The following is a 14593-nucleotide window of genomic DNA, read 5'->3' on the forward strand; positions in this document are numbered from 1 at the left end:
TCCACAACCTGTCAATGTTTCAATTGTCATAATCATAATTCCATCCTCCTTTTCCCTGAATGTGACCTACCAAATTAGATAATAGTTGCGCTCTTTTAATTTAGCATGAAATCATTTTGTATTTTACAATTAACATGATTAAGTGTCTAATCTGATGAAGACAGTTTCATGCATGCATATTACATATTAAATAAACTTAAAAGCATATGTTTGACTTGTGAAACATTACCTTTTTAGAACTACGTAAATTAAATCAAGTTTAAATTTTTAAATCAGAATTGACAATTGTTTTTGCTGAACATGCTTTAAAGAAATAAAATAATGACATGAATGAAGAAAGTTGTCATGGAGTTTTAATAAATTTCTTTTATAATACGAATACAAATATTGCAAAATGTACTTCTGAGTTTGTGATCACTGTCAGGTGTAAATTAAAAACACAGGTGAAAAATGATTAGCGATCATTAGCCAATGTCTCATGGAGGCATTAATATGGTTGTTAGGAGGGCCCTCAGGATTATCACATACTTTACATACTGGAGTGGCAGTTTTATTACAGGAAAGGGATTTCAAAGCAAATGGCGATTGAATTAAGAAACCATGGAAACCCAACCTCAATGAAATGACCAAAATTATTTCTGTAAAAAAGTCCTAAATCCCAATCTGCCGTTTAGGTCATGACTGGCAAATATGACGGTTTCTGTACCCTTGATCTGCACATTCACTCAGATGTTTCTGAACTACTTAACAAACGCTCAAATGTAAAAAAAAATGTCTGATTCCACAAAGCAAAAGTGATTTTTGTGGGATGCAAAAGATCAAGTGGTGCGATTGTAGAAAACATATCTTGTTAAAATTAAAAAAAAACAAAACAGAAAATTATGACTTTCAAATGGGTAAAGTTACCATTAGTTGATTTTAATAAAGACAAAGTTCCGAAAATGTTTTTTTTTGGGATAAATTGATGATCCATAATTTTGATTTTAGGTCACTAGAGAAAAACCAGTAGAATGATTGAGAGTGTACAGATTCGCCACAGAGGGGCGATTGATTTTGACAGTCACTATGACAACCTCTGTGCCATGCAAGACTCATGTCCTCTTCCAGCTGTCAAAGCACATCTTCAACAGAATGTATTAGATATCAATGGAGATCGAGTCAGGTAATCATTTTACATAAAACATGTAAAAACAAGGAGATGTGTTATGATTGCCAATGAAATACATCAATTAAAACCTACTATCTACCAAACAGACTGAGGCCAAAATTAAAATTAAGTTTGTTTCCCCTTACCCGACCGACCCTCTAAAAATCCGTCGACTGAAATAATTTTTTTCAAAAATCACGTTGTTGTTTTTTTTTTTTCGTTTCGCTCAAAAGTTCGTTTTTTTAATTTTGTTTCCTTGAATGGTCCGTATTTTCAACATTCCGCGAAATCATTGTCGCCCGTGTGTTTGCAGCAAAGGGTAAACAACGTATGCAAGGATACTGAAATTGGAATGGAATAATGTTTTAAATAAATGCATCCGAGCAATCTTAACTACTCTTCCATTCTAGCTACGCCTCCAATAACAAAATGCGTAGCGAGAATGGCCGAGTAGTTACGATTGCGCATCCGAGCTCACCCTTGAGCTTAAATGTTAGGCCTGGTGTTTCTGCCGTGTTTGTGGTAAATCCCTGAGTTCGCCTTTATCAGTGGTTGACTCAATAAGTTGTATATTGGCGTGCTATTTATGCTATTTTGTTTCATTTCGTATGTGATATTGGACCATACACTAGTTGTCTTTGGATAAAATAGTAGTTGATTTTTTTCGAACTCAGTATCATATTGTGTTGTGAAAAGTCGAGATGACTATACCAGCTAATGCTTTGATAAAAGTTCTTGTAAGTTCTTATGTCTTTTATAAGCTATAATGGGCTGATGATTAAATATGGTCACACATTCAGGGTTTTGTGAAATAAGATGCCAGTGTTTCATTATTATATTTTTAGTTTCTGTATAGATGGGTTGAATTTTGTTAACATTACTAGCGGTTGTCTCATTTCGCTGGGCGATGTGTTAGCAAGTTTTCCCTTTCTGTATTTTGTGTTTGATAAAAAAAATCGTTGATTTCAGATATTTGATATCCTCGTTTGAGCTTCTTACTGTTTTTTAAGATCAGTTTTGCTGCTTGTTTTTCTGAGAAACCTCAATACTTCACCCTTGATAAATCCTTTCAATGAAAACACTTTTTGGGTGTGAGCAGTGTCTGTGCAGATATTGATATGTTTCAGTTGGTTTGATATTGGTTTTAATGTCTTGTATCATACTATGCCTTCGTTAAAGAATCTTTCTCCTTTGTATAATTATGACAGTGTCTAAGAATATTGTTTCATTACAGGAAAATTCGTAGGTGAACTTCAACTATCAATATCATTTTGTTTCTCTGTGTTGAAAGCGTTGTAAAATGTGTTCAAGAATTAACAAACATTGTAAGGTCTGCTAACTCAGCGAATACTGATCCGCACATAGACACGCCCAAGGTTTCATGGTAAAGTTTATTGTTAAAAATAAATTCATAGTTTTCTAGAATAAGCCTTAATAGGCGTAGTCATACTCGTTTGGATCACGGTTTGTGGCTTCTAGTATTTCCTTAAATGAAAAACAAGTGTACATATTTTTTGCATCGAATGTTACTAGGTAGCAGTCTCATTGGGGTTTTATATTTTCAATTGAATTAATAAAACTATAAGAAAAATATAGAACCATGTCTCAATTTATGTGTGGTCTACTCTAAGTCACAAAGACATTGATATTTACAAACATTTTCTAGTCTGAAATTGTAAGGTCTTCTAGTCATGCATATTACGTTATACAGTATGTTGTTTTAGTATCAATAAAGTTCAATTTGTTGTTTTTCTGTGTTTTCCTGTGTGTTAGATATATTTCAGGGATTTTCTCTAAAAAAAAAAAAAAGCCTACCTACCTACCCACTTCCAAAATGGTGGGTAGGGTAAGGGGAAACAAAGATATTTTTAATTGCGGCCCTTCATGGACAAGAATGTATACAACTACAAGTCACCATATGGCCTTCAATAATGAGCAAAACTCCCACTGTATAGTCAGCTATAAAGGTCCACAGAATGACAAGATGTATAACAATTCAATTGCCTAATACAGTCAGGGGTACTACTTGTACAAGTAATCTTTATTTACTTGAAGAAGTAAAAAAAATATTCTTATATAAGTTAATTATAATGTTTGAATAATCTCCCCTTAATTTTCTCAAAAATTCACTTGTAAAACTTTTTTACAATCCCACAAAAATTCTCAAGTTTTGAGATGTAAAAACATGCCTTTAATGATTTTTCCCAGGTTAACTCATAATTTTTTATTAGAGTTCAATGTTTCATCTCATCAATTCAACAAAGAAACTGAGTGCGCAAAGATATTAAGTATTTGCGCAAGGCCTTCAAAAATTGCTCCTTGGGGGCTTGTAAATGAGCAGTGTTCTGAACATAACAGACAAATGAAATTTTCATTGTCCATGAAATTACACTTAATTGATTAGTTAAGACATCTGCAAAGGACAGACAATTTAAAATTCTATTAGAGCAAAGAAGTCCTAAGAATTCATGAAAAGAAGATAGGATGACTTTTTCACTTATACAAGTAAAAAAATCTGAATGTCTAAGGGACATAACTAAGCCAATTTTTTTTTACATATGCAAGTAAATAAAATACACTTGTATAACATGTATAAGTATCCTACAAATTTACTTAAGTATATTAATATTACTTCTTCAAGTAAATAAAAATTACTTGTACAAGTAGTACCCCTGACTGACAGATTGAATAGAAAAGATCTGACAAAAAGAAATTCTCCAAATATTATTAAGATATGACACAAACACTGACAAGGTTTATGACTTCACACAGGCACATGAAAATATAGCTTAACTTTCCCCCATGTTTATCTCAATAAGTTGATGATTAACAAAAGGTACACAAAATATAATAAAAATCAATACTCACAGTACTCATGGTACTTATAGTAGAAGCACAACATTTGTTCAACAGAATGGCTTTTAAAATGTTGTTCAATTCTTTTTTTAATTGACAAAATCCTGAAAAATCACATTTTTCTCCATGCCTAGTTCTTATTTACACGTTTGAATATTTGCACCTGTAGGATGGATCTTATGCAATTTTAAATGCTATGAAAAACACATCTCTTGATTTGTCTTTAGATATTTGTGTATAAAATCCATGGGAAGAATATTATTTGAACTCTAAAATTAACTTTTACTATTGTTGTTTTTCAGAGTAACAGACTGGCAGCCAATATTAAACACACTTAAAATCAACAAAAGTTTGGAGTTTGTTGGAATACGTAGTTACTACACACCACCAAATGACGATAATGGTAATCTCTTATAATTCAAAGAGCACACATTTTCTTGGCTGATATTTTTAAGTATTATGCTGTAAAATTCAGAGAACACAGATTTTCTTGGGCTGATTCTCCAAGTATAATACTTTAAATTCAGAAATTATTGCGTGCCTTTATTATTGCAATTTTTGAAAAAAGGGACAAAAATGCTAGGTTTTAAATCATGTCAGTGACAGAGAACTGACTTCTGATGACAAAATAACCACTGCTGAGTTTCCTGACTTGGGACAATCATGATTGATTGATTGATTGGTGTTTAACGCCACTTTCAACTTTATTGTGCTATTTCGTGGCGGTCAGTTTTTATTGGTGGAGGAAGCCAAAGTGCTCGGAGAGAACCACAACCTTTGATAATTAAGATTGGAGTCAAGTGCACCTGCCACTCATGAAATTGTGGAGAGGTTTATAAACTTCTTTATGTTGTAATGTTTTCTCCTGGTTTACTAATATTCTGTTCAATTCATTCACAATTATTCTACAAAGGGCAATTTACATAAAATGCATGTCACATGAAGAAGATATACATTTAATATTGAAAACCTTATTGTAAGGCAAAAAGAACAACTAGTGTTTTATGAATCTTTCTCAGGCATCAATGTAATTTCTGCTTTGAACTTTTGTTCATTTTATAACTTTAATGCCAACATAATATTTTCTCAATTTGTTTTACAGAGAAGAAAGCCATTATTGAGAAGAGAAAGATGCCATCAATCAGGTCAAAAGAAATTACTTATAGGCTGTGTAAAGCATTGAAGGAATGTCTGAGTGTGACCCCTGCTCTGTCGTGCCTAGAGTTACAAGGTTTACCTTTGAGAGAGCGTGACCTGACTACATTGATTAAAGTGAGTCCCCCTGCTCTATACCACTAGTAAAATATCAATATACCTGACTACTTTTATAAGTTATTATTGGCTTTGAACTAGCAGTCAGTAACTGCAAGTACTCTCAGACCTTTTTTGATGTTAGGGATGTATAAATACCCTTCCACGCACGGTCTGTATTTTCTGAGATGTTTTCTGCTTTGTATTGATCTGATGAGTTAAGCCTTTTTCAACTGATTTTTATAGTTTGTTCTTATGTTGTGCTGTAACACCACTGTCCTAGATAAGGGATGGGTTGAGCGCTCACAAACATGTTTAACCCAGCCACATTCTTTATGTGCCTGTCCCAAGTCAGGAGTTTGTGGTTCAGTGGTTGTTGTATCACATCTGTCATATTTAAATTTATGTTTTGTAAATTGTTCTGTTATAAATTAGGCTGTTGGTTTGCTCAATTAAATTGTTTCATATTTTTCATGTCAGAGCCTTTTATAGCCGACTATATAGGTTTTCTCAATTAAATTGTTTCATATTTTTCATGTCAGAGCCTTTTATAGCCGACTATATACGGTATGGGTTTTTTCATTGTTGAAGGCTGTACAGTTGCATATAATTGCTTTCATCCATTTCATTTGAACTTTGGTGGATAGTTGTCTCATTGGCAATCGTACCAAATTTTATTTTTATACTGAAATTTTATCATTTAATATATATAGAACATTTTGTTGAGAATAACCATCTGACTGATTGGCTATGGGAAATAACACTTAAATCAATATTGCATTTTGTTTAGGTAGTTTAAACGATACTTTTTAAGCATTCATTGGTAACAGAATTAAAGTTAGGCCAGCCTTAAAAATATGTTTGTTTGCAGTTTTTCCGACTGTACCTTCAGACTGAAGGGTCGGTAGGTAGGAAAAATATTTTATTTTATCAGCCAAAATGAAGTTTAAACAAGCAGTTACACAAACCAAGTTTCTTGTGAAGAATTTTTTTTTTAAAACAACAAACGCTGAAAACCAACATGAAATGAACAGGCATTTTCAGATAAAAACTTTTCAACCAAAATTGAAACTATAACACGGTGTGATTATCCAATTTATGACATTATTAAATACTAGTACTGGAACACTTATAAGATCTTATAAACAAGGAATGACTAGAATTGTTTTAAAGAAATTGTTCACTGACATATGCTTCTTTACTAGAAAGTTTTCATGAGTAGAGTATTTTCATTAGGAAAATGTAGATATCAAAGATTCATAAGACAATGTAAGTGTGTTATCAATAAAAAAAAATTAACCATTGAATCTTCCTCAATTTAAAAAAAAAAAGGCAACTTGAAAAAGACATCTGACTGTTTTCATAAATCTAACAATATCTAATTATATGTAATAAGGTTATATTTTGAAAGATATGTTGATGTGATCAGGCTTTAATTTAAACCAAAAAAATCTTAGACTTCGGGGTGAAATCAATAGCACCCCTTTAAAAGTAAATGGTCTGTACTGAAATGTTTTGACTGCATGAAAAAAATTGGCAGCATAGCTCCTAAGGACATGTTTTAATTCAATTCACACAAGCCACACTGTTTGGGTATATCTAATATTATAAAAGGGAGAAGAATTGCAATGAGTGGGGTAGCTCCCCTTTTCCTAAAGGAGCATACTCATTGCAATAGAAGATAGATTTAACATAGAGAAAGTATATTTATTTTTACAAGCCAACCATTCATTTTCTTTACATCTTTGTGTAGTTTCTGTGGCTTCTTATAGTTTTGGCATTGTCAATCGATAATAAATTTCAAATGTGCCCTCCCTGGCGTGTTTACAGGTATCCATGAAGTCATGGAGAAGTGGTTTCATCCTTGTTGTCTTCACAACGTTTTATAGAAACTATGGCATACTTCAGGCTGCTGTCAAATTCTTTAACCACTGATATTGGTTCGATAAAGTCAGGCTCAAGAGATTCTGTACCCGATCTGTTTGAGATGGAAACGGTTATCGTGTCGGTTTTATGAATATCCGCTGCATCATGCATTCTCAAATCGTCAATGATATATGTCTGAATCTGCATAAACAGTTTACTATTAAACTTTTTTGGTTGTTATTTGTTTTTAAATTGACAGAAAACGACAGCGCAAAGTACTCCTCCATGTCTTCATCGATACCTGTAAACAATCTCCATGTGCTTTATTATTAAACGGTCCCATGTACGCTTGACAAGAAGGTAAGAAAAACCGAACTTGAAACGTGTAATCGACCCAGACTTTAAATCAATTCCAGAAACGACCAGAAGTTCCGGATTGCGTCAATAGAAAAATAAAAATAATTTCTTCAAATTAAAAGCAATAAAATTTTCACAGTCGGGCGGATTTTCAAGGGTCGGTTGGTAAACTGCAAACAAACAATATTTTAATTTAAGCCTTATCTGTTTTGCTTTAATAAAAGATTAGAATATAAACTTATATGAAAATGGTTCACACAAAAGTGACCATAATTTTTAAGAATTCTCGTTTCTCTCGATGTGCAATATCTTAAAGAATATAGTTGATTTTTTTTAATTCAATGATTTTACAAGATCTGATATAGAATTTAAGTTGGTCAAAAACAAAATATGTCTGTTTTCCACTTCCTGACTGACCCTAAAACATATTATTGCCTCTCCAAACAAACTATTAAAGAAATAGCAATGTGTGTACACAGACCATATAAATTTGAGAAGGGACAATCATGATAATGATACAATATGAACCTACAAAAAATAGAGTTGTCTTTCCTCCTGCTAAAAAAAGTGGTGAAGCTGAGTTGAGTAGTATAAAATGACAAATATGAGTTACTATAAATTGGTAAATTTCAGGATTGAAATGTTTTTGTTAATTTCACAATTTAGATTGAATTGCTTAAATGTTGCATAAATTTGATTTTGATGGGAGATCAGACTGAAAAAAAAGAAAAGTAAAGGGGGAAATTAAAATATTTTAGATAGATTTTTGGTCCAGTAGCTATAGGGTGTTTATTTATCTTGCTGGCCCCCTTACATTTAGACAAAGGTTGATGCAATATAACAGAAGATAGAGACTTGTAATTATAAGACTTATTTAGTAAACATTTAAGCATCTGTGTAAAACTGCCTGATATTTTCATCCTTTTCTTACTGCATTCAAAGTTCAATTACATGTGGCTAAAATTGACTGGTTTTTCAAGTGCTGTGATTAACTTCAAGGTATGTAGGTTAATGTTATTATCTTCAATTGAGAAATAATGCATAAGTAATAGAGGTAATACTGACACAAAGAGGTCTCTATAAACACAATAGTTCCAATGGAACTTTCGTTAGTTGAAGTCATATTAATAATTGTATGTGTATCAGCCAAAAAATTATGTTTAACGCTAATTTTTACATACTCATTTTATTTGCAGGGATTGGCAAAGAACTCAACATTGAGTCATGTATCATTTGAGTTCTGTCGTATTGGAGATAATGGATTAGATAGTGAGTACATATAAGTATCACATGTTCACTTACGGATGTTGTCATTCGGGTTTAGAATTTTTTATTTAGATGTTCGGACTCCTTGGGTTTATTCCTACAATACAAGGTAAATTATTTTGCCCTATATCACCCACTTTTCTTTTCAAGAAGACTTTAATAGCTCATATGATTTGAGACCTAAATAATGCCAAAGCTAAATATAAGGCCTTTTCCCGCCATTTAAAAAAAAAATATCTCGAAAAGGAGTTCCATAAAATATCAATATTTTTAGCTTATTTTGTTCCTTAACTAATGAATGCTATTCTGATTTATAGTATCAATTTTAAATTCTAGATTTTTATACCCCAGCTTTAAAAAAGTGGGGGTATACTGTTTTACCTCTGTCTGTCAGTTCATCCATCCGTCCATCTGTCAATCCGTCCGTCCGTCCTTCCCATTAATATTTTTCGTTCCATCTTTCTCAGGAACTACACTACAAGGATTTTATGAAATTTGGTTTCAGTGTTTATATAAGTCAGCTATACTGTGTGATGCGTTTTCAGATTCATCACTCAACAACTTCCTGTTTACCGTCAAGTATTTGGGCTAGGGGTATCATCAGTGAGCAGTAGCTTACAGTTTCACTTGTTTTAATTTCACCTGACTACATCCTTGAACACTGTGCTTTAGATGCTGTGAATTTAAAAGAAATATATCCTATATGACATTTTAAAACAAACTTGAAGATATATCTACCTGTCATACAGTTTTAATGCTTTAATTAATTGAATTGCTGTTTCTGAATCTTCGACACTTGACGTGAGATTTTGTCACATTTGAACACTTGTATTGTTGCATTAGACATTTTACTCTAATGACCTCAAAATTTTACAAGAAATTTCTGTCCTGGCCACAAATAGCAATAAGGTGTATCCTGCATTGTGGCATCTGAATATTTATTTTTGGTGATTTTAGCTTGTGTTTACTTGATTTGATCATTATAATTCTGCATTCAGTTGTGACATCATCATGTTACATATAAATTCTGCCACTGCAGCAAGTGTAATCAATATTTCTCCTCTTGAGACATACAACAACGAAAAGCTCATGGTCCTGATAACTGATCCTGATCCTGATCCTGATCCTGGTACACAATGGGAAGGGGTTATACCAGTTTTATGTGTGCTTAAGGATGTTCGCTACTCTGTTTTAAAATAACAAGCTTTTTAAAAGACTGTTCTAAATTTATAGTATATAAATAAAGGAACCAAAAAAGCAGAAAAAAATGAAGGGTCCGTGTGCTTGCTTTTGAGATATAAGCCATTGAAAATTTGGCGGGAAATGATTCTCTCTAGATTTTTCATACTTTTAACATTGTCCGCTTTCTCTTTTAAAAACTATGAAAAAATAACAAGGATTTTATAAGATTTTCAAATATGGCTTTTAAAACTATATGAAATAAAATTATGAAAAGAAAAGTAGGGGTTAGTGGACAAAATTATTTAATGGCAAAACATGGATAAAACCAGAGGATTTCCGAAAATCTGGCAAAATTTCAAAAACAAGAGGAGCGAACATCCTTAAGCCTCTCTCATCGCTTATTTAGAACGTATGTAAAAAGTAAAACACACGATGAAAAACATACACATACAAACTGCATCGAAATATATCATAAAATAAACATTGTTAAGAGGCAGAATACAATCCTTAGAAAAAGGGGCCTAATTATTTCAACTACTGTATCACTAGCCTGTCAACACTTAGGTTGTGAGTTTGAACCCCACACGTGGCAGGTAAGTTTAACTCCAATCTTTATTGACTAGGATTTTAAGTTTTCCTGCTGAAGGTCATGATTCTCTCCAGACACTCCAGCTTCCTCCACCAATTAAAACTGACCGCCTCCATATAGCCAGTGCTGAAACTGGCGTTAAACACCCAATCAATCAATCCAATAAATAATTGTTATTTTTGATTTAATGTTTTTTTATTTCAGTTCTGTGTAAAGGAATAAAGAACTCAACCACAGTAAATTCTATCAACTTTACTGGATGTAGTCTGACAGCAAAAGGAGCTGATTCATTAGCAAAAGTGATTAAGGTAAGTTCACTTTACAGGCTGTATGTAGTCTGACAGCAAAAGGAGCTGATTCATTAGCAAAAGTCATTAAGGTAAGTTCACTTCACAGGCTGTATGTAGTCTTGACAGCAAAAGGAGCTGATTCATTAGCAAAAGTGATGAAGGTAAGTTCACTTCACTGGCTGTATGTAGTCTGACAGCAAAAGGAGCTGATTCATTAGCAAAAGTGATTAAGGTAAGTTCACTTCACAGGCTGTATGTAGTCTTGACAGCCAAATAAGCTGATTCATTAGCATAGATGATTATGGTAAGTAAAAATTGCAGGCTAGTGATAATTGATTAGCTGGAGTATTGACCTTTCATAGACAATATAGGTAAACCATTGCAATAATGTCAAACCTGCATATAAAGGTCATCATTGAGACCAGAGAAAACTGACCTTATAAGAAAAGTGACCTTTGAAATAAGGTTCAAATTGCATAGGTATTAATACAGCAGGGTAGGAAGATAGTGCCCTTACAAGACAGGTTTTCGCTTAATATAGGTTTGACTGTACTGTTTATCTTTTGCTGATGAATGCCTCCCTGTGTCTTTAACGTAATTAGTTTGAATGCATATATATATAAAATGATTAACATGAATAAAGACAACCTGAATGAACAATGCATAAATGAATATTGACATGAGTGAACAATGATTTGAAATGAGATGAATTAGTAATGACCTGGTTGTTTAATGACACATTTTTCTTGTACCTCTTAACTACGGTACATACTGTTTAAACAATTAGGGAAACTTGAAACTAAAGCCAAATCTTTGATATTGATTCATCATACATTTTTATGATACCAAGTTATTACGAAAAGACATAAGACTAAGTCAGTCTCAAGTTTTAGAAAGTCAAAATATGCGCCATTGCTTGATATATTGTAAAGAAACCTGACTTTTGTTGAAGCCTGTATCTTTCCCTTTAGATGTCCTTTTGTTGATTGGTTGCTGTCTCAATAACATATTCCTCCTAGCTCCTTTTATTCGTACTGTGGATTCATTTATTTTCGTGGGTATCAATTTTCGTGGATAGAGAAAAAAAGGCATTTCGTGGTATACGTAAATTCGTGGATTGCTGATTACAAAAAAAAAAAAAAAATCAGATTCGTAATCGTGGATTTCTTTTTGATTTAGGAGATTATATATTCTCCTTGGTTTGATCAATGATAAAACAAACAAAAAAGAAGGAATTCATTGAAAAAGTTTTGAATTGTCAAAATCCTCGCTTGGTCATTCTAGGTTAAAGTGTTTTACAATAATGGACAGAGACAACTAATTATTTGTTTGTTTTACAATTTATAAATTCTTGTCGGAATTTTATAAGGCATTCAAAACTCTATGATTTCCATTTCCCTAATCACGATATAATAAACAGTCATATAAGTAAAAGGTGTGAAAATAAATGTTCCTGTCATCAACAGTATTACCTACGGGCAATATCCCCGTATTTAATCCTATTGATTTTTAATCACCAGTAAACCAAACTATGACACGATAATTAACAACTTGCAGTTATTTTCCATGAATAGTTTTAATCAATTTTAAAAAGTAAATTATCACTGATATTCATATTTATTATTAATTTAATCAAAATACTTGTATCTTCTTTCAATAAAAACATGTGTTATGTTACAATGTTTATCGCTAGTCAACACTATACTAGAACTGCATAACATAAGCGGAAATAAACATCCCGACTCCATACACATATCTCGGGATTATTCTTCGTTGAATTCTTAAATTCGTGGTTCGCTGTGACCCACGAAACCCACGAAAATTGGTATACCACGAATAAAAACGAATCCACAGTATTGCTAATTGTTTGTCTGCTGTGCGGATATGGTAAAATGAATCCTTGTAATTGGGTGTATGTGCCTATATTTTTTACTAAACTAAGAGAGACAACTCTACCTTTAAAATTAGTAACCAGTAAAATTTAGTTAAAGACAACTTACCCTGATTATTGTTTTTTTTAAAGTGATTGTGGGTTTCTAGTAGGGAGAAATGAAACTACATTAAGTAAAAAAATAATATTTTAGAAGAAATTTATACATTATTATAGATAGCAATACATTTGGCTGCCCTTCTGAAGTCAATTAGAGTGATCTCCCCTCCTGTGTAAAAGTGGTTTACTGATTTGAAACAGTTCATCACTTTCCTCAGAACTTTGTTTTTCCAAAACCCATTTTTTCTGAGATTTCTTATTCACAGTTTCATTTGATAAATTCATTGAGCATATGGGACTTATTGAAAAGTTCTGATCAGAACTGTTGGTTGATTCTGTAAAAGGGTTTTTAGATAATATTGATGTTGTTTGCAGTTCATCATTCTCTAAAGAGTTTGAATCATAATCCCAAGGAATAGCACTGTTGAAACGTTCAGCTGAATGTGAATTTGTAATGTGTTCATGTTCAGTCATATAAGTGCTTGAGTTATCATTGTACATTGAATAATCAGTCAAACACTCTGAGGATTGAGATTGTAAACATGGTTCCACATCAACTTTTATTGTGAGTGATTGAAAATTAAGACTCGGTGACGAACTTGAATACAAGCTGTTCGATAGTGAAAAGTTATTAGAATGTTCCCGTGCCGTGTCCAAACCACAATATTCAATTCCTGAAAATGTATTCGATTTGGGTATGAATTTGTATCTTATTTTATTTGAAGATGAATTTACGTCTGCTATTGAAGGATATGTCTGTGATCTGATTGGTTCAGTGGTTTCCATGGAATCAGAAGATTCATTTTCAGTATTTATGTCATCCATTTCATATTCATAATCTTTATCTGCATGATCAGATTTTTGATAACTGAACACGGAATTTTTCTTCTTGCAAAAAACTAAAACGGCAGCAGATATGGTGAGTGAAATGAAAATAAGAATACTCATTATGATTATTACGGCAGTTTTATGCAAATGAGTGTCGTCCTCTAATGAATCTACATCAGATATTTGTCGGAAGCTCGGCTGCATTGTTAAGCTGTCACTAGTAGTATTTAATAGTGTGATTTTATTTAGGCCCGGAGGAGTTGAATTGTGTAACCATGGCAACTGTTGAGGTTTTCCGTTCTGTTGAAGTGATACGTTGTTGTGAATTGAAGATGACAGTCCATTATGATTTGGCATTATACTTTAACATCACTGCATATCTTTAGATTTAAGATAATAAACAACACAAATTAAGGCTGTCTTCAATTATGTTTTGTTTTCAAAATTGCACAATAAGTGTCAGTGTAATATATTGATAAACTTTTCCCACAGTACCTGAAATAAAATAAAAAAAGAATATAGTATTCAAGATTAACACAATAGATAAAGGCCTTCTTCAAATATGGTTTTGTTTTCAGCATTGCACAAATGTTTGTCAAGGGAAGCAATTATCAATGTAATATAGTTATGGCTTTTTTGCTCATTAGCTGAAATACATGTCAAGTTTACTCAAAAACTTGAGAAATCAAGATGAGGAACAGCTAAAAGAACTAACTTGGAAAATTGTGAAGCTTGAACGGGACGATTCGTATCCTCAGACACATTCATCTTTTTTTTTTCTGAATCCTTTCTTTCTTCCTATTTAAAAATGCAAACAAGATCAGACATATCTATGTTTCTATCCTTGTCCTTTGGGTGTGATGAGTAGTTTTCTTATTGGTGATCATATCACATCTTCTAGTATTTGAATACACTAGCCATCAATAAAGGATACACTAGCCATCAATAAAGGATACACTAGCCATCAATAA

General features: G+C 32.5%; 3 protein-coding genes across 5 annotated transcripts in view; 2 read left to right on the top strand and 1 right to left on the bottom strand.

The window, feature by feature from the left end:
• LOC127721268 (zinc finger protein 227-like) overlaps positions 1-14593 on the top strand; it is a 171121-nt gene that overhangs the window by 45164 nt on the left and 111364 nt on the right. The window lies entirely within an intron of this gene.
• LOC127721256 (centrosomal protein of 78 kDa-like) overlaps positions 1-14593 on the top strand; it is a 137417-nt gene that overhangs the window by 932 nt on the left and 121892 nt on the right. For all 3 annotated transcript variants that reach the window (XR_007991096.1, XR_007991095.1, XM_052227931.1), the window contains exons 2-6: positions 988-1162; positions 4306-4406; positions 5106-5275; positions 8674-8746; positions 10719-10822. Coding sequence is in view for 1 of the 3 variants with exons in the window: in XM_052227931.1 (XP_052083891.1) it covers positions 1011-1162; positions 4306-4406; positions 5106-5275; positions 8674-8746; positions 10719-10822 (600 nt within the window). In the remaining 2 variants the exon portion in view is untranslated. The remainder of the gene's footprint in view (positions 1-987; positions 1163-4305; positions 4407-5105; positions 5276-8673; positions 8747-10718; positions 10823-14593) is intronic.
• On the bottom strand, positions 12924-14103 carry LOC127721275 (uncharacterized). Its single transcript, XM_052227958.1, has one exon. The coding sequence runs from the start codon at positions 13977-13979 to the stop codon at positions 12942-12944; it is 1038 nt and encodes a 345-aa protein (XP_052083918.1). The 5' UTR covers positions 13980-14103; the 3' UTR covers positions 12924-12941.

Source organism: Mytilus californianus, unplaced genomic scaffold (assembly GCF_021869535.1).
Source record: "Mytilus californianus isolate M0D057914Y unplaced genomic scaffold, xbMytCali1.0.p SCAF_12, whole genome shotgun sequence".
Classification (NCBI taxonomy): Eukaryota; Metazoa; Mollusca; class Bivalvia; order Mytilida; family Mytilidae; genus Mytilus; species Mytilus californianus.